The sequence below is a fragment of the Microplitis demolitor genome, chromosome 9 (assembly GCF_026212275.2).
Source record: "Microplitis demolitor isolate Queensland-Clemson2020A chromosome 9, iyMicDemo2.1a, whole genome shotgun sequence".
Lineage (NCBI taxonomy): Eukaryota > Metazoa > Arthropoda > Insecta > Hymenoptera > Braconidae > Microplitis > Microplitis demolitor.
The window spans coordinates 16,178,882-16,200,071 of record NC_068553.1 but is presented as its reverse complement, the minus strand read 5'-3'; the positions used below and the strand labels follow the sequence as shown (position 1 = coordinate 16,200,071).

The following is a 21,190-nucleotide window of genomic DNA, read 5'->3' as shown; positions in this document are numbered from 1 at the left end:
AAAAAAATGACGTGACCTTAATTGATCTTACGATGACCTATTAATTGAAATCATTATTACCTTAGAAATTTTTTGATAATACGCTATTGGAGCAGACAATTATACAGTTTTTGAATTTCCCGCTAAGAAAATTAAAAATTTTCAAAAAAAAGGGATCTTTGGTTCCGGTCCAATTTTCGAAATCGAATTTTCAACAGATCTTGACGTTTTGAGATCCTAGGAAGCTATCCTAACTAACTTCGAGATGATGTGCGAGTATATGTATGTAAATATTCTGTAACTTTTGAATGAGTGAACCGATTGAGCTTTTAGAATTTTTCGTAATATTAACTAAAAAATTAATAACTTTCATTCGATATTATTTTACCAAGAACTTATACTAAAGCCGTATAACTGAATAAAAATTTGAATTTTTAATAACTACGAAAATACTTTTAAGATTTAAAACGAAAAATGTGAGGTGCACACAATGCATAACTATATAAGAAGTATAGAAAGAAGCTATCAATGAGAAAACTTACACATTCGTACATATCATTTGCAGTGCAATAAAATTGTTAGTTGAACTATAATGCATCAATTATCTGTTACATGTGTCGCATGTTTTTGTTTTAAATCTTACAAGTATTTTCATAGCTATTAACAATTCACAATTTCAAATTTTCAGGACTATCTGTAAGAATAAGTACGGAATCTGTATGAAGTTTTAAATCTTCATGAGGCTTAGAAAAATTATTTTATCCTTTTTAGTTCATTTTAAAAATGTATATTAAAAATTTTTTTTTATTTCATTACTTTTATTTAATTTTATTGAACAAGAAATTAACAAATATCAATAGTTGACTTTAATTTAACGAAAATAGTCTTTCATGTGCCGCTTAGGTACTTGGTGATTATTTTGATTTCAAAAATTTTCACTGCGATAGATGTATACTTGACACATTTTTTTACAGATGAAATCAGTTTTTTGGCTTATAATTATTTGCTGCAATATTTTTATTATATTATTTTTTACATCTTATTCATTACATATTGGTTAACTCGTTATGATATATTACTGCCACATGATCATTTGTGCACCAACCAATTTTAGAAGCAATTGTCGCTAATATTCCAAGAGCACCCACTCCACCAGCAACACTACCAGTAGCTCCAAACAAGAGAATACCCATACCAGTTGCACCCAATGATTGCAGTATTGCAAATAATGATCCAGAAACTGTTAAAGGCGTTTGCCATGCTGCGGCAAATGATCCAGCCGCTATTCCACCAGATCCAAAACCTAACAAAGGTAATGCCGCAGCACCGATAGCACCACCAAGAAGACTACATCCTGCTGTGGCGATTACTATCCGTTTACGCAGTGTAAACAAATTTTCTTCGTTCACCAGTGGTTTTTGACAACTATGACACAACTCATACCCCGCTTTAAACATTTAGAATGTTAGGGTGATGTTTGAAGTAACATAAACATATGTTGTGCTAAACAAACGAAACAAAACAAGTAATGATTACGATATAGAAGAAAAAAGAAATTGATACTTGCATTCTAGTAAAAGTATTATTCTTTTTGTCAGTTCAATACTAGTCGTTCTTGTGGTTTTTGTGAGGGAATTACACTAACTCTGTTGACAAAATTCAATGCATCGGTTAATGCAGTGCAGATTAATGTAACATGAGAGTATGCAGTATGGAGGCTATCGGCAGGGCGCGGAGTATAGGGTGGGGAAAATCGAATCGATTGTAGCGCCCGCAGTGGATGAAATACGCGTTAAATCGCACTTGTCTTGTGAATAGTTAAATGAAAGCAGTGTTAAAAAATAAGAACAAATAGTTGTTATGTTGTTAATTGCAAAAATACTGGCAGAAATAGTAATTGCAAGTCTTACACATTTCCATCCATGATATTCATTTTTGGTTAAAAATTATTACGGGGAATTTTTTAAATTAAAAATTTTTAACACAAAGTTTTTTAAATTATTGAATTTTTTAATTTTAAATTACTAACAATTGAAATCACTTCAATTTCTTTACTTAATGCAAATTAATGTTTTTAAATTTGAAAAAATTGTAATTATAATTATTTTCCTCTAGATCAAAATCAGACTTCTACTGCCAATTATTTTAATTAATATGTCTGTTTTTGATCGTCCTTAGATAGAAAACAGCTCAAAATTTTTATGAAATTGTAAATACACATCAACTAGTCAAAAAAAGGCCATTCGGCAGCTGACATAGAAGTAGATTTCTCATAATATATTTATTATCGAACCGTTACTAGTTTGATTATCCATTGATAAGTTAATTAGGAGGAATTATTGTAATTGATCAATAAAATGGTGCGTCTTTATAATATTGAACTTCCTGAATAAAATATTCAACATGTTGAACAAAATATAGCAGTTTAGACTTTTTAAATATAACAGTTTATGGGTATGAATGTAGCAGACATCAGAAAAATTTTAAATTATTAATAAATAGAGTAAATAATTTTTAAAAAATGCACTTATTAATTTAAAAATTTTTCGAACGCGCGTTTTTTAAAAATTTAATTTTATTAATTATTTACTTTATTTATTAATAATTATAAATTTATCTGATGTCTGCTATATTCACACTCATAACAGTTTAGACTTTCTGATATAACAGTTTGGAACTTTTTATAAAATTAATAAATTTGAAAATTCCCGCGTAAACTTTCGCGCATTCAAATCAGCTGTGCTCTTTCGTGTCTATGTTTACGTTTTGTGTAATGTGTGTTACTTAAAATTAAACATTGAGCCACATAATAATCTATATATATTTGAAACAATAAATATATAAAATGTTATTACAACAAGCTTTACAAAAAAAATTCAAATATGATAATTTCAAAAGTGATTTACAAGCACGTGCGACATCAGCTATCAATGACAGTATGCTTTAACCTTTAACTTTAAATATTAATCACAAAAATAAAAATAATTCCATAGTTTTAATTGACATAATTAACTTACAAATATTAACAATTAATTATTTTAGGAAAAAATGACGTTTATGTTTGTATGCCAACTGGTGCTGGAAAGTCATTATGTTTTCAATTGCCAGCAACATTAAAAGAAAATTCCGTAGCACTAGTTATTTCACCTCTTCTAGCTCTTGTTAAAGTAAATTTATAATTACTAATTATTATAAAAATTAATAAATGTCAATTAATAATTAAAACATTATTTTATTATTTTAGAATCAAATAGATTTTTTAAATTCTAAAGGAATAAAAGCACATGCGTTAAATTCAAAAACTAGTACTAAAGAAAAGTCTGCAATTATGAAAGATATAGCGAGTAAAAAACCAACAATTAAATTATTATATATCACACCTGAGATGTGTGATCAAACGCACTTTCAAGTATTTATAAATATATTTATTTTCAATTAATAATTTAAATTTATTATGAGTGTAATGTAACTGACAGTTGTCAATTATTTAAATTTTTTATTAAATAATAGTATATTGTGTTACAAGGGATGAAACAAAACGATTTTAGACCAGGGTGAAGTTGGCTGACATCACCCGCAGTATGAAATTCTGATTTATTTTGAGTTACACACAATTTTTCATGATTACCTGCATGGAACTTTAAGTTTCAGTATCAGTAGTCAGTCAGAAACAAATAAATTTAAGACCAATGGTGTCATTAACTACACAGTTAGAAATTTAGTGTTAAATTCAAAACAAATCGTCTGTTGGTCTACACAAATTTTCGTGTTAATTCAATACATTGCGTTTGAGTTGATCTTTAACACAAATTTTATGTTAAATAATTTAACACAAAATCTGTTATTTTGACAGAAAATTTGGGTAAATTTAACAGACTTTTCGTGTTAAAATTAACTAATAAATATAAGCACATAATCTAACCAACTCAAGTATACTGATCTACCCTTAGTACAACTTTTGTCAATTTAGCAAACAATTAGTTCGATTTTCGGTGATTTTTATAAAAAACAAAGCTATGAATTATCCTCCCGTAAAATGAGAATAAAAAATCATTGAACCTGATGATAAAAATATTAAAGTTATCTATGATTATATTTAATTGTAAATCAATTATAATCCAAGTTTCCTTGCAGACAATGCTGCTACAATGCTTTGCTTGGTTATAGTAATGAAGAAACGCGCGGGAGTGTTTAGCTAAACAACACAAATTTAGTGTTAATTTTCGAATAACACAGAAATGTGTTACATTACAGATTTTCTGATCATTTAACATAAAAAATCAGTTAAAGTAAAATAACACAAACGGTTTGTGTTAAATTAACAGATTCGCGTTGAAAATCAACACAAAAAATTTAACCAAATTTTTTAACACAAGTACACAAAATTTCTAACTGTGTATTAACACTTTTAAAAATTTAAAATTTTGATGTTTTAATTATTTAAAATTTATAAATTGTCTTATATCTGCTACATTCACTCATAAATTTATTTTCTATTATTTTATTTATTAATTAATTGATAAATTTTTATAATTAGCATTTGCTAGAAAATATGTATAAATTAAAAACAATATCGTACTTTGTAATTGACGAGGCTCATTGTCTAAGTCAATGGGGACATGACTTCCGACCTACGTATAGAAAATTAAATGTATTGAGAATAAAATGTCCTGATGTACCGATAATTGCACTTACTGCTACTGCTGCTAAAGAAGTTGGTACCAATAATTATTTCAATTATTCAATCATTTATACGAAGACATAAATTATATACTTTTATAAATTTTATAGATTTTCAAGGACAATTGTCATGGAAATTTAATTAATTATTTAATTGCAGATTGTACAAGATATTTTTTCAAGCTTGAGCATGAAAAATCCACTGATATTTTCCGCTCCAGTATTTCGGGAAAATCTTTTTTATGACGTATGGTTTGTAGACGCGATATCAAACCCACTTGATCATTTGATAAATTATATTTTTGAAGCTCTTGGGTCATTCGATGACACCTCAATGTCGGGTAATAATAAAAATTGTGGGATTATTTACTGTCGTAAAAAAGAGGCTACCGAAATAATTGCCGAAAAATTAACTGCTGCGGGAATTCCTACGTTGGCTTATCACGGAGGTAAATATTTTATGATCCTGATGTATCATTCTAAAATTAGAGGACAATTAAAAATTTTTGAATTTTTTTTTTCTATTCAATTAAGTAAAAAAAAAAAAAACTAAAAAAATGCACATGTAGAAAATTTAAAAAACTATAAATGCAATTTTCTGAAATATTAAAATTTTTAAATTTGTCGTTTTTAAACAAATCCAAAATTATTAGACGTCGACTAACTTTAGTATCATTCCTGATATTAGCAGACAAAAATTTTCGGGTTCTTTTTTTTCAACGAAATCATTTACAAAAAAAAAAAACTAAAAATATGCACATGTAGAAAATTTAAAAAATTTTAAGTGCAATTTTTCAAAATATTTTTTTTTTTATAATTTATCACTTTTAGAAAAATCAAAAAATTATTGGACAGCTAATTTAAGTATCATCATATTTTCACAAATATGATTGAAAAAAAAAAAATATATAAACTAGTAGCTCATTTTAAAAATAAATTTAAATGTCAGTTAAAAAAAAAATTAACAGTATTATATTTATATTTTAAAAATAGATTAGAATGAAAATAAATCATAAGTTGATGACCTCAGCATTTATTATTTTTTTTTATTGCGTAACCACTTTAATGTTTATAAATTTCTTCAATCTGTATATATGTACATATATATATTTTTATAAATTCAAAGACTTTTTTACTTGTAATTTAAAAAAAATTTTTTTTTATCGTCAGTCAAAGTAACTTATTAATTACCAAATTATTTAAATTAAAAAAAAAAATATTTTGAAGCTTTCGCTTTAATAATTTATTTTTGAATCCAACTATTAATTATATTTTTGTTGAAAAAAAAAATAAAACCAGGTTTAAAAAGCAGCAGCCGAACTGAAATTCAAGATAAATGGACCTCTGGCGAAGTGCCAGTTATTGCAGCAACCTGCAGCTTTGGAATGGGAGTAGACAAGGGATCAGTCAGGTCTGAGTCGAATAATAAATCTAGAATAATAGAATAATAGACCACTGAGTTACAATTACAAATAACTGCTTCTAAGATCATTGTCACGCTGTCAAATAAATAAAAATAAATACATTTTATTTATAGGTTTGTTATTCACTGGACAATTCCACAAAGTATTGCCGCTTACTATCAGGAATCTGGTCGAGCTGGTCGTGATGGCAAGCCAGCATTCTGTCGTATTTATTACAGTAATGAAGAACTTCGTGCGATATCATTTTTATTGAAAAATGCTGATCATGAAAAAAATATCGATGTGGCTAAACATCGGTTTAAAAACTTTGAAACTCTAGTTTCTTACTGCCTTGAACCTAAGTAATTATATATTTTTTTTTTTTTTTTTTAAATAAATTTATTAATTCTTGATGGTCACATGGTACAGGAGTCCAAGAAATTTTAAACTCAAAATATCTCAGTAACTATCAAGTTTTTGAAAAAAATATATAATAACTTTTTTGTAGAGAATTTAAATCTCTACAAAAAAGGTCTCTTACAATTTTTCAAAAAACTCAATATTTTAAAAGATATTTACAAAAAACCAATCACACTTTTTTATTTTTTAAAATTTCGCGGGAAAAATTTAAACATAATTTTTTAAAATGAATGTAATTTTAGTAAAATTTTGAATTGACTCAGTCAAAGTTCATTAATTTGCAAGAAAATTTTGTTAAAAAATATTACAAACTTTTTTGTGACCGTCGAGGGTTAAAATTTGTTGGATTTTTAAATTAAAATTAAAAAAAAAATAAAAATTGTTTTAGATGTCGACATGCAAGATTTTCACAATATTTTGGTGATCTGCCACCGCAATGTAAAGATCGGTGTGATGTTTGTAAGGATGAAAAAGATGTGAAACAAAGAATTGCCGAATTTGATTTATGTCAGTCACGATCACATAAAAGAAAAGGATCATATGATCATGACAGTATTGCACTTTCAAAATATGATTAGTATGTTTTTATTTATTTATTTAAATAATTTAATTTAAATGAACCCCCAGCGGATCTGAATTATAGTAGATGACGGTATTCGAAAGAATTACCGCAAAATACGGTATTTTACGGCAAAGTTGCGGTAATTTACCATGAATTTGAGACGATCCTGCGGTATTTTATGGTATAAGTGGGATAAGAATTCAGTATTTCACCATAAACGTGCAAATCTATTGCAAAATTGCTGTATTTTGCCGTAAAATACCACAATATACTGTAGAATACCGTAAATTGCCGCAAAATACGGTAAATTTATTGGAATACTACGGTATTTTTCGGCAATATACGGTATTTTACAGTAAAGGTATGGTAATTTACCGTAAATTAATGGTAATCTTGCGGTATTTTAAAGTTAAAATGCGCCATTGTACCGTAGAGTGAAGTATTGTACTGTATTTATGGTAAAAAAATACCTCCGCTTAGGTAAATTACCGCAATTTTACTATAATTTGACGTAAATTACCTGCGTTTCTGTGTATTGCCATAAATTACCGCGGGCCTGCGGCAAATTTGTCGTAAAAATTCGTTATTTTGCGGCAAATTACGAAAATTTACAGTAAATACCGTAACTTACCGTAATTCAGATTCGTTAAGAAAGTTATCAAAAATTAATTGTCTTAATTACAGTGAAGATGACGGCGGTAGTGAAATTTCTAGAGACGCTTTAGAGGCTAGAGAAAAACGTGAAGCAAAAGCTATTATTGACCAACAATTTGCTCTCCGACGTGGCGACAATGACGTTCATGATAAAGTAATTAAAATAATAATAATTTTAAGAAATAATTTTATGATTTGAAACTTTTTTTTTTTTTTAGATAAGACAGCAAAATAAAATTGACGCTAAAAAATCACGTGTCAAAGCTGCCGAAAGTACTGACCGTAAGGTCAAAGGATTGACAGTTCAAGTTCGTGAATATTGTCTGTCACAATTAAAAGATGCATTGTTTAAGAATTTAAAATCTTGCCAAGATTTTGAATTAATTGCTGACTTAACAGAGACAAATGTTGATGATATAGCCCGCGAATTGGAATACCAAATTTTATGTCAGACGAAATTGGCCAATAAATATAAGCTCAATATATCAAATGAGGTATTTTATTTAATGCTTATTAACACTCGGTTAATTTTAAATATTTTAATTACATTGATTAATAAATCATTTATGCAATTTGTTACTTATTAATGTTAATTGATTCATTAGTTGATGATTATTTTATCATTTATCAATCATCATTTTAATTTATTATCAATTAAATTATTTAATAATTACAGCTGTTAGTTACTACAAATATTCGTTTACTGGCAGTAACTAATGGTCTTTTTCTAATAATAATTTATAGAGTAATTGCATTTTTTTTTTTTTTTTTTTTTTGTAATTTCTATGGTTGGAATTTATGAGACATGAGTGAGAATTTTACCGGGTAGTGAACGCGATTTTTTTTCTCGTGAGCGGGAATTAGGGGGAAAAAAATTAGGACCCCTCTTGGGAGCTTAAAAATAAATTTTGATTTAAAATTCGTTTGCATGCGAGCCAAATTACTATTTAGTGAAAATTACAAGTTGTATGATTAGTTTTCTGCTAATATCTCGGTAAATATGGAGTTGTTTGAAAAATTGTAAGAGCCCTTTTTTGTAGAGTTTTGAATTCTCTACAAAAAAGGTATCGTGTGGTTTTTTCAAAAACTTGATAGTTACTGAGATATTTTGAGTTTAAAATTTCCTGTACTTCGATACCATTTTCCCGCTAAAATTTTAAATTTAATGTAATAATAAATTATTATTATTAATAATAATAACAATCACTCATGTTATTATTTAAAAATTTTAAACTACTTGAAGGTGAGCCAAAAAAATAAAATTTGCCGCGTCATATTAAAATTACAACTTATTCAAAATTTCAAATTAAGCATGATTAATTTTCTGCTAATATCTCTGTAAATATTGAGTTTTTTGAAAAATGATAAGAGACCTTTTTTGTAGAGTTTTAAATTCTCTACAAAAAAGCTCTTTTATATTTTTTTAAAAAACCTCATAGTTACTGAGATTTTTTGAGTTTAAAATTTCCTGGACTTCGGTACCATGTTCCCGCTAAGAATTTAAATTTAAATTAATAGTAAAAAAATTAATTAATTAATTTTTGATAGGTTACGGCAATTCGTCAGTGTGAAAACAATAAAATCTTACACGAAAGTTTCGATACTTTAAATAAACCAACCAAAATGCCAAATCATTACGGCGGATTTGTCACTTGTACAGAATTAATTGAAATGGAAAATAAAAATAAAAAAAACGATAAAAATTTAATGAACAATCTGTCAATTAAAAATATTTCAAGAGCGACATTCAAAAGTGCACTAGAATTAAAAATAGAAGAAGACCATGAGAAAAAATACAATAAAAATATATTTAAAAATGAAATTTCCAACGGAGCAATCGGTGATAAAGTAAAAGAAAAAAAAGAAGAAGAAGATATAGAAGATAGCGAGTTAAAAAATTTGAAAAAATTAATTTACAATAATTCACATGATGAAATTAAAAATAAACATTTAAAAATAATCGATAAAAAATCAGTTGATTTTTTGAGTGATGATTCAAGTAATTGTAAATTAAATTTTAATTCTAGTAAAATAATTGATAAGAAAAATGATAAAAATAATTTTGAATTAAATTTACAAGAGGATTTTAAAAATAAAAAAAAAAATAATGAAAGTGCGGCGAAGAAACGACCGACGAAAAAAAAAATAAATCAAGAAGAAAATTCTCTACTAAAATATATGGTAGTAAAAAAAAATTCCGATGAAAAAAAAAATTCGGATGACAAAAGTAACCAAAATTCCAGTGTCACTTCGTCAAATGATTCCGAGGTTTTGATAATGGAAGACAATTTAAAATCATTAAGTAGCGATAGTAAAAAAATAATTAACGGTGACGTGATGAATGATAAAGCCAATAGAAACAAAAAAACCAAACGTTCAAATTCTTCACCTATGTCTTCTGAAACGACTGAAATAAAACGGCCAAATAAACGGAGCAAAAATGATAATTTGTCTATAACATCGGCTTCTTCGTCTTCGTCGTCGTTACTGAGGCCGATGTCTGATAAAAATAATAAGAGTAAAAAAAATAAAGCCGATGAAAGTGATAGTAATGAAAAGTTAGATAGCGCTTGTGAGAAAAAAAAATTACGATTTGATACGGCTAAAATATTGAAAGGATATCTTATGAAATTTTATCCATCGAAAAGAATTCCTGATAAAGAATCATTTACTAAAATTTGTCGAGGGATTCATGTACTGATAATGGATAAAAAAATATTTGGTATGTTTTATTTTTATGTGTGTTTTTTATTAAAAAGGGAAAGGGGTCTAAAATACAAAAAAAGAGAATATTTTTGTGATTTTTTTTTAGAGTACGTTCGTTTTGAAAATTCTTAAAATTTGTGACACTATTGAGCATCATTTCAAGAATATTCTGTGAAATTTTCATTGAAAAATATTGAAAAATAAGCCAGTGGTGGTGGGGAGAGACGAGTCACTTTAAAAAAAAGACTCTAGGCCGTAGGTAGAAGAACTTAGGACTGCCTCATCTGAAATAAAAAAACCAAAAAGATTTCTTTAGTACATAAGTTTGATGGATTTGAACGGAGGATTTTTTTTTTCAATGACTACTTATTTTTTAATTAAACAAAAAGAGGAATTTTTGGTAGAAATCAGAGTTTTTTGATTGCACTTTTACCAAAAATTCAAAAATGAATATTTTGTTTATTCCTTCGTTCAAATTCATCAAACTTATGTACTAAAGAAATCTTTTTGGTTTTTTTATTTCCGATGAGGCAATGAGTTATCCTGCCTACGGCCTAGAGACTTCTTTTTAAGACGATTCGTCTCTCCCTACTACCACTGGCTTATTTTTCAATATTTTTCAATGAAAATTTCATAGAATATTCTTAAAGTGATGCTTAATAGTGTCACAAATTTTAAAAATTTTAAAAAAGAACGTACTCTGAAAAAAAAATCACAAAAACATTATTTTTTTCATGAGTGTGAATGTAGCAGACATCAAACAACTTTAAAACTATAAATAAATAGGTTAAATAATTAAAAAAAAAATATTTATAAAAAATGCACTTATTAATTTTTTAATTTTCTAAATTCCCATTTTTTCAAAATTTTATTTTATTAATTATTTCTCTATTTATTAATAATTTTAAATTTGATGTCTGCTACATTCACATGATTCTAAAGTTAGCAAACAGTTAACAATTTTTGAATTTTTTTTTTCAACAAATTAATTACAAAAAAAAAAAAATGAAAAATATGCACATGTAGAAAATTTAAAAAACTACAAGTGTAATTTTTAAAAATATTTTTTTTTTATAATTTATCTTTTTAAATCAATTTCAAAAATTATTAAACGTCGGCAAACTTCAGTATCATTATATTCACACTAATTCTTTTTTCTGCATCGGACCCTTTTTCCCTAAAAAAAAAAAAAGATGTTTATAATTAATTAATATATCAGTAAAATAAAAAAATTAAAAATTTTTAATAAAATTTATCATTTATAAAAATAATAAATGATATAAATAAATATTTGTGTCTTAATAATATTAATAGATTATGATTTAATAATAATTACTTGTTTACAGCTGAACCGGATATTTACAAATTTGTACGGACATATTTACGTGAGAACACAAGTAATCCCAGTGGATAAAAATATTTTTAAAAAAGTTACAACTTTACCTCATTAACACTAATAATAAATAATAATAGTAATCAGTACCTAAAATAAAATTGTTAATTTAAATTTAAATAATCGTTCATTGTAAAATATTGTTTTGTCTTATTTATTGCTCAACGCTATTTATAATTAATAACAATTATAATTATTATTAAAGATTAATTTTTCATATTTAAATATATCTTTTATTATTTTCTTAATAATCACAACCTTTTTTTTTAAATCCCCGCCAATTTTTAAAATTTACTCGTAAATTTTTAAAAATAAAATTTCTCGAGTATTTTATTTTTTATTACAATTGTTTATTAATGTACAGACACGCAAACGGCTGTAATGTTTTTGCAATGATGAGTTTGCGAATACAAAAATATATATTTAGGTTCGTTACGAGAGTCGCGACTACTAAAGAGGAAGTGGATAATAAATTTAAATAAAATAAAATAGATAATAATTAAAATGAAATTTAACATTAACAAGCAACCAGTCGCTCGTTTAATTTTTATTATTATCAATACATACATATACATATATATAAATATATGCAGGCATAAAACACGACCTCCGTTGAATTTAGAAACAAAACGCGAAATGTCTTATTGGCGAGGTCATCCTGTATTCTGTAAGCATCAGAAATAATTGGCAAATATTGGCAACAAATATACATACTTGTATTTTAACACGATTGTTATTATTATTATTTCTTAACTAATATATGAGTATATATATATGTATGTAGGATACAGGAATAGGAAATACGTAAATAATTGTCTAGCGCTTCTCCAATTTATAACAATATTTTTATTATATTTAATGGTACAAATACAAATAAACATATGTTATATATATATATATATATATATATATATATATTTTCTTCCTGTACGTTCTATTATACTTAAACACTAAACGGACACGGCCTTTGAATCTAAATCAGTCTAAACTTAGATCACTCCTAAGTCTTCGTGAGTAGAGTTCACATCATCATCTTCTATTTTCTCCGACGGTTTCTTATTTATTTATTTTGTTCGCTCTTCTGATTTTTTATTTCTTCTATTTTATTGACCACTGATGGCAATTGTTGATGATTAATTGCTACGGCTTGTTGTAATTTTTTTGGTAAAAAAAGAGGGTGATAAAGTAAAGAAAAATTTTAGAAACAATTACTTTTGTTTAAAATGGCATACAGTTGGGACAACCGAGTGAGCTTCGTTGTTCGGGCTTTGTATGGTAAGTTTTTGATTTAATAATTTATTTTGGGAAGGCATCAATTGCCTGCATTATTTTTGATTAATATATCAAGCGCCTAAAATATTTTTTCGTACATTATAATTTCTTACTGCTGTTGCCTACTGAAATTTATTCTACGGTTCTATTGCCTATGGAAGTATTAAATATGTAATTTAATTGCATAAAAAAATAATTGCAGTTCTATTGCCTACGGAGAAATAATTCATGATGTTCAATTGATTGCTATTTAATTGTGAACCCAATCAAAGAAATTCCTAATTAATGTAGACAAGCTTCTGATTTATTTGCTGAGAAAATCTTGTACTTGTTGAGGAGAAATGATCAACGTTAAAGACCGATCACTTGATAAAAAAAACGCAGCTGGTCTGAAAAATATCAGAACCTCGGTAGTCTTGACAATAGAAACTGTAAAACTTGATAGAGTTTTCTATCAGAAATTAGTGAGCTGATCAGGTGATTCCCTAAGTCGACTATGAGATTCAACCCAGTGTCTTATTATGGACCGGGCGAGTTATACTTTTGTCAAGACTACCACGGTTCTCATATTTTACAGATCAATCGTCTTTTTTTTATCAAGTGATCAGTCTTTGTTGATCATTTCTCCTCAAGTACAAGATTTTCTCAGGAAAATCAGGAGCATCTACATTAATTAGGTATTTCTTTGATTGGGTTCACAATTAAATAGCAATCAATTGAACATCATGAATTATTTTTTTGTAGGCACTAGAACTGCAATTATTTTTTTATGCAATTAAATTATATATTTATTTCCGTAGGCAATAGAACCGTAAAAAATAAATTTTAGTAGGCATCTGAGCAGTAAACATTCATAATGTAGGCATTATGATTATTATTTTTATTTTTGTGATAAATATTTAAGTAGGGTAACGAGAGCAATAGCGGAATAGCTGTAAAAATTTTTATGTTTCAGTAAAAAATTTTGTTATGAAATAGGAAGATTTATTTGTTTTTAATTTCAATAGACGTAAAAATATATGATGATTTTTTTGAAAATTATTAAAAGTATGAAAAATGAGTGTCAATGCCCCAGATATGAGACAATTTTAAAAATAAATATTTTTTTAGATATCGATAACAATGGAGTACTAAACCAACATGATTTTGAGTGCATGGCATTAAAAATGACATTAATGGAGGGCAAAGGTGACTTTAATTACAACCGTTATCAAGAAAATCTTCATATCATGTTATCACTTTGGGAAGAAATCGCAGAACTTGCAGATTTCAATAAAGTATTAACCATTTTTAATTTCATTTAATTATTCCTTAGTAATTTTACTGTCTTGCTACCCTTACTAATAGACACATTGATTAATTAATGAATTAATTAATTAATATTTAAATTACTGTTTTATTAACTGTCAGGATGGAGTTGTGACCGTAGAAGAATTCAAAGAAGCTGTACAGAAAAGTTGTATGGGTCGACCTTATCGTGATTTTCCTCAAGCTATGAAATTATTTATTGACAGCCACTTTAAATTAGTTGATATTAATGGTAATTATAATCATCAAAATTATTTATCATCAATTTCTAATCATTTATTTATTTTTTTATAAAAAAAAAGGAAATTTATTTTTAAATTTCTAATTAATTTTGCGTAATTTTTTGTACATATTTTTATATAATATGTAATTAATTAAAAAAAAATTCCAAATAATTAAATGTGTTAATTAAAGTATTAATATTTATCATGATATTGTATTTAAAAGTATGAGCTCGATACTTGATGAGTCATAAATTTATAAATAATAAAATTAAGTCACTTAATTTAAATTTAAAATGAATGATGATTTTGAATTTGAATTATTTTTCGCGCCAGTAAATTAACTTTTGAAGTTGTGGTTATAATTATAACATAACAAACTGGATGACAAGCTGATAATTAATTACATTTGTTAATATTTTTTTTTTTTTGGATTTGGAGGTGACAAAATATGTCAGCTAATTATGACCAGACAAAATTCATCTTAAAAAACTTTTTAAAAATACTTTGGGTATTTTTTTTCACTTATTTATATTAATATATATATTCTGTATAAAAATATATTTGCAGAGGATGGATTGATTGCCGCTGAAGAATACCGATACAATTGCGCGTCACGTATTCCTTTGGATAGCATCGATGCTCTAAATGAAGCCTATCAAAGTCTTTTAACCGTGAGTTAATAAATATATTGTTAATTATTTGGATCTAAAAAGATTTACGCAAATCACAACTAAAAAAATCTTAAAACCTTCAATTCGAAAACTTTTCGCTGTTTTTGAGCTCCGTGAGCGCGCGCGCGCGGATGTCCACCCGGAAATAATCAAAAGAGCTTCCTAGGACCTCAAAATGACGACATCTGATGAAAACTCAATTTTCGAAAATCTGGTGAAACCAATAGCTACCCTTTTTTTGAAAATTTGAAATTTTCATGGCGGGAAATTAAAAAAGACGAGTTAGAAAATTTGAAAATTAATCATTTTGTTCCGGAAGAAAATTTCTTCTTCGCAGGGGAAGAAAATAATTATTATTTTTAAAGATCTAATTCGGCACGATTAAAAATCTAAATTTTAAATTCAAAATTTTTCTCGCCGTGGAAAAACTAAGACTAAAAAATGTACTTGAAAGTTTTTATGTTTATTAATAATTTATTAATTATTCTCATTAGTTTCACGGTAAATTCAAATATTTAAAGAATAAATAATTAAAAACTAGAGAAAATTAAAAATCGTATGACAAAATAAAATGGCGGCAGAAGATGATAAAAAAATATTTAAAATATTAAAAAAAACACTTGAGTGTTTGAACAAACCTTGGTGAGGAAATAATGCGCAGAAGGGTGTCCTAATACACTTGGAGATTTGAATTAAATTGCTCCAAGTGCATTGCAGCTAAACAAACGTCACTTGACTGCTATTTCCCACCAGACGATGCCAGATGATTTTGCTCAGAAACTTGGAAGACATCAGCATCAACCATCAGCAACACTGCACTAGCACTGATCACTCAACACTCACTACACCACAGACACTTTGCACAATTTGAATTTAATAAACACTACACATTTTAATTAAACAATTATTATAAGCAATACATTTTATAGATAATTTCGCGAATTAACAGCAATACTGTGTTTCAATTTAAACGTAACAAAGCATCTGGACTACAACTGCCATTTTCGATGATACTAACTGTCGCTATCGAACCGTCAGTTGATACCAAGCAATCGATTTTACGATTCATCGAATGCCCCCTCTGCCACTTTAGCAAAAATTTGAACGTCGAATACAGCGACGCGTAGTGGCGCCAACTTGGCGCGAAATTTCAAAATTGAAATTTAATAATTTTATTTAAATCTATATGTGTCAATAATTTTATTAATTTGACTAAAAAATATATTCAAAATTTTTTATTTTTATAAATAATTTGTTAATTATTCTTAATGCTTGCGCGGTAAATTTGAATATTAAAAAAATAAATTATTCAAAATTGGAGAAAAATTAAAAATTGTATGTCAAAATAAAATGGTGGCAAAATATATGAGAAAAAAATATGTAAAAATTAAAAAAAAAAACACTTGAGTGTTTGAACGAACCTTGGTGAAGAAATAATGCGCAGAAGGGTGTCCTAATACACCTGGAGATTTGATTTAAATTGCTCCAAGTGTATTGCAGCTAAAAAACGTCACTTGACTGCTATTTCCCACCAGACGATGTCAGATGATTTTGCTCAGGAATTTGGAAGACATCAGCATCAGCCATCAGCAACACTTCACACTACACTCAATACTCAACACTCATTACACCACAAACACTTTGCACAATTTTCATTTTATAAACACTGCACAATTTAATTAAACAACAACTATAAGCAACACATTTTGTGAATAATTATACGACGCCACTGCAATGGCGTTACAATTCAAACGTAACAAACGATCGACTACTACGCCATTTTCGATGATACTGACTGCCGCTATCGAACCGTCAGTTGATACACAGCAATCGATTTTGCGATTCATCGATCGTCCCCCCCACTTTAGCAAAAATTTAAACGTCGACTACAGCGCCACGCAATAGCGCTAACTTGGCGCGAAATTTCAAAATTTTATCAGAATCTATTCGTATGAATAGTTCTATTAATTAAACAAAAAATATACTAGAAATCTATAATTTTATCAATTATTCTTAGTGTTTGCACGGTAAATTTGAATAGTTGAAAAATAAATTAATAAAACTAGAGAAAAATTAAAAGTCTCACATAAAAATAAAATGGCGGCAGAATACAATAGAAAAATGAAAAAAAAAAAAAACACTTGAGTGTTTGAACAAACCTTGGTGAGGAAATAATATGCAGAAGGGTGTCCTAATACACTTGGAGATTTGAATTAAATTGCTCCAAGTGTATTACAGCTAAAAAACGTCACTTGACTGCTATTTCCCACCAGACGATGCCAGATGATTTTGCTCAGGAACTTGGAAGACATCAGCATCAGTCATCAGCAACACTTTACACTAGCACTGAACACTCAACACTCACTACACCACAGACACTTTGCACAATTCACATTTCAAAAACACCACAATTTAATTAAACAATAAATATGAGCAACACATTTTATGGATAAATACACGACTTAACTGCAATACTGTGTTTTAATTCAAACGTAAAGAAGGATCTGGACTACTACTGCCGTTGTTGCTGATACTCTGTCGCTATCGAACCGTCAGTTAATACAAAGCAATCGATTTTGCGATTCATCTACTTCCCCCACTTTAGTATAGTGACGCGCAGTGGCGCCGTCTTGGCGCGAAATTTCAAAATTGATATTTAATAATTTTATTAAAATTCTTTTGTGGGTGCACTTGGAAATGCTCTAGATCTTAATTTTCTAATATCAATAATTTTATTTACTAGGATGATGATAGAAGACGAGGTGGATTAACTCTTGCACGTTTTCAAGAATTGTACGCACAATTTTTGGGAAATCCCGATGAAACTTGTCCTGCTGTTCATCTTTTCGGGCCTCTACAAGAATTATGTTAATTAAATCTATAACTAAATACATGATAAAAAAATTGTACATTAATTAAAGTAAAGAAACTAGATATTTATATAAATATACTTAACCTATAAAAAAAATTCATGTGGAATTGCATGGGAGCACATATAGGAAAGTATGGGTATAGACTTTGAGTATCTGGATTTTTATGTCTGTCGTCTATTGATACGTATACATAAATTAAAAATATAAATATTTTACTGGAAGGATGTTTTTTAACAAGAAATTGATTGATTGTTTGATGCTCTTTATATCAGAATTTGTAATCAGCCATTGGTTTATTAATTAACTCGAAAAGCATCGCATCTTTATAGAAATTAAAAATAATTTTAATAAAACAGTAAATTAGGAAGCGACAAAAGTATCGTACTCCAAGAAAATTTATGAAAACACATATGATTTTTATGGTGTTTGTGTTATACAAGATTCCCATATGGATTTGATGACATGGTGCAGATTCTTATGGAAAATTATCGTAAAAATCCACAGTGGAACTCATGATAAATTTCCATATAGATTTGACATGGAGTAGATTCCCATAGGAAAACATCCGAGAGTCTACATTGAGATTTCTATAGGAAACCATATGAGAATCCATACAGAAAATCATGTGTACCTAGATTCCCATAAGGGAGATCTCTATAAGAAACTGTGAGTACTTGGATTCCCATGGAAACTCATGTAAATTTTGAGTACCTGGATTCCCATAGGAATTCATCCGAAAATGCTATGTAAGAATCTAGGCTGGATTCCCATATGGAATTTGATATGGTGCAGATTCCCATGGGAAATCATCATAAAAATCTACACTAGTTTCCCATATAAATTTGTCGTGTAAATTCCTATAGGAACCCATGCGAGAATCTGTATCAAAACCTATGCTGGATTTCTATGGAGGTTTAGGCTGGATTCCCATATGAATTTTTTTTATAGGAAATATATAAAATAATGACATTAAAATAACTGTAATAAATCTCAGGAGCAATAATATTTAATTAATAAAATTTTATTTACTCATTAAACATTCGGGTTTCACATACAATATTTACTTTCTTATTTTAAAAGTTTATTTATTTGTTACATATCAATTATTACAATTATCATTAATATTATAATTATAATTGTTATGTTATTAATTATACTTATCAATTAATTATAATTATAAATCAACCATTGCCAAAACATTTACGCAATTAAATTCATACATAAAACGACACACTATACACGCATGCAATTATATTCAGTTCAATTACTAATTTTTTAAAATTAACACTCAGTCATATGTGAGAAAAAAAAATTTTTTTTTATTGTTACTGATAATTAATCATATGAATTTTAGTTATTTTGTAAATTCTAAATATTCAGTTAATTATAAAAAAATTACTTAATTGCAATTGTAATACAGAATTACTTTCAATGAAAATTTAATTTTCCAGAAAGTTTATTGTTTATTTTTAATTAATTACGTATTAATTGCTTACAATATTATCAATATTTTTAATTTAATTTTAAAAAAAGGAATTCATCAAACGCGCTGTCCATAAATTCTCTTAATTTTTTTTTATATATATATTTATATATATATATATATAAATACTCACATGTATACAATATTATATTTAATCGGATTGTTATATTGTATTGTACAAAAAGATTCTTTTCAACGTACGGTAAATTTATATAATTAATTAATAAATTTTATTTTTTTCAAAATTCAAAAATTATAAATTCAAAAGTTGATTTTTTTTAATCATGAATTTTAAATATTTTATAAACTATAAAAAATTTTTAATTACATAATTATAAAATAATTATATACATAATTAATTAGTACATTTTAAATAGTTTATAATTTATTTTAAATTCAAATAAATAATTGATTCATTTTAAAAAATATCAACATTTGAATTTATAGCAAACATCAATTTCCAATTAGTTTATATTAATATGAATACTTTTCAACAAATTATATAAAGCTTTACAATATTATTTATCATATATATTTATTTATCATTCAATACTTAATTATTATATATATGTACTTGCATAAACTTTTAATAAAAAAAAATAATAATTTTTATTAAGCCGTCACACCCACACCAATTCGTTATAATTATATATATATGTATATATATATATATATTAGATTGCCAAATAAAATTGATATTTTTTTTCGGTTGCATATGAAAATTCCGTTGAGTGTAACATAAAAAAAAATGGGTACAAGTTGGGCTCAGCTCAATTACAAAACGCGCGCGCGCGTAAATAAAATTTCCCATTTAAATAACATGGGAAAATTTTTTTTTAACTGAAATTTTATAACTCATTAATGGATCAATAAATTGAAATGACCATACCATATTTTTGTAGAGAATTGAATGATCTACAAAAAAGGTCTCTTATAATTTTTTGATAAATCTAATCGTTCAAAAGTTACTTTTTTACGAAAATTTCAGTTTTTTTCCCAGATAATAAATTTGTAAGTCCTGTAATTTTTGAACTAAGATTAAAAATTATTAAATAACATATTTTGCTTGCAAAAAAAATGATCTACAAGAAAGGTCCTTTGACATTTTGCGATAAGACTGAAAGTTTTGCTGGAAAAGTCAAAAAAACGATAAATTTACCATAAATTTGAATTTAAGCTTAAATAACTTTTCAACGGTTAGATTTATCAAAAAATTATAAGAGACCTTTTTTGTAGAGCATTCAATTCTCTGCAAAAATATGTCATGATCGTTTCAATTTATTGATCCATCAACGAGTTATAAAATTTCAAAGTTAAAAAAATTTTCCATGTTATTTAAATAGGAAATTTTATTTAAACGCGTGCGCGTTTTGTAATTGAGCTGAGCCCAACTTGGTACCCAATTTTTTTTTGTTACATTCAACGTAATTTTCGTATGAGATCGAAAATAAAATATCGATTTTATTTGGCACAGTCTCATATATATATATATATATATATATATATATATATATATATATATATATATATATATATATATATATACATATATTATTTATTAG

At 26.8% G+C, this 21,190-nt stretch overlaps 3 protein-coding genes across 3 annotated transcripts; 2 read left to right on the top strand and 1 right to left on the bottom strand.

Moving 5' to 3' along the window:
• Positions 1-978: 978 nt before the first annotated feature.
• On the bottom strand, positions 979-1,697 carry LOC103573635 (uncharacterized). The gene is made up of 2 exons (XM_008552801.3): positions 1,547-1,697; positions 979-1,482 (listed from the first exon to the last, which is right to left on the bottom strand). The coding sequence occupies exon 2, from the start codon at positions 1,434-1,436 to the stop codon at positions 1,026-1,028; it is 411 nt and encodes a 136-aa protein (XP_008551023.2). The 5' UTR covers positions 1,437-1,482; positions 1,547-1,697; the 3' UTR covers positions 979-1,025.
• Positions 1,698-2,727: 1,030 nt separating this feature from the next.
• LOC103573650 (ATP-dependent DNA helicase Q5) lies at positions 2,728-11,959 on the top strand. The gene is made up of 12 exons (XM_053742083.1): positions 2,728-2,915; positions 3,022-3,146; positions 3,224-3,388; positions 4,517-4,693; positions 4,820-5,108; positions 5,959-6,070; positions 6,197-6,424; positions 6,871-7,059; positions 7,729-7,852; positions 7,917-8,192; positions 9,247-10,420; positions 11,751-11,959. Exons 1-12 carry the CDS (start codon positions 2,825-2,827, stop codon positions 11,816-11,818), a joined length of 3,018 nt encoding a protein of 1,005 aa, XP_053598058.1. The 5' UTR covers positions 2,728-2,824; the 3' UTR covers positions 11,819-11,959.
• Positions 11,960-12,776: 817 nt separating this feature from the next.
• LOC103573634 (sarcoplasmic calcium-binding protein 1) lies at positions 12,777-21,118 on the top strand. The gene is made up of 5 exons (XM_008552800.2): positions 12,777-13,072; positions 14,180-14,346; positions 14,480-14,609; positions 15,169-15,272; positions 18,016-21,118. Exons 1-5 carry the CDS (start codon positions 13,021-13,023, stop codon positions 18,142-18,144), a joined length of 582 nt encoding a protein of 193 aa, XP_008551022.1. The 5' UTR covers positions 12,777-13,020; the 3' UTR covers positions 18,145-21,118.
• The last annotated feature ends 72 nt before the right edge of the window (positions 21,119-21,190 follow it).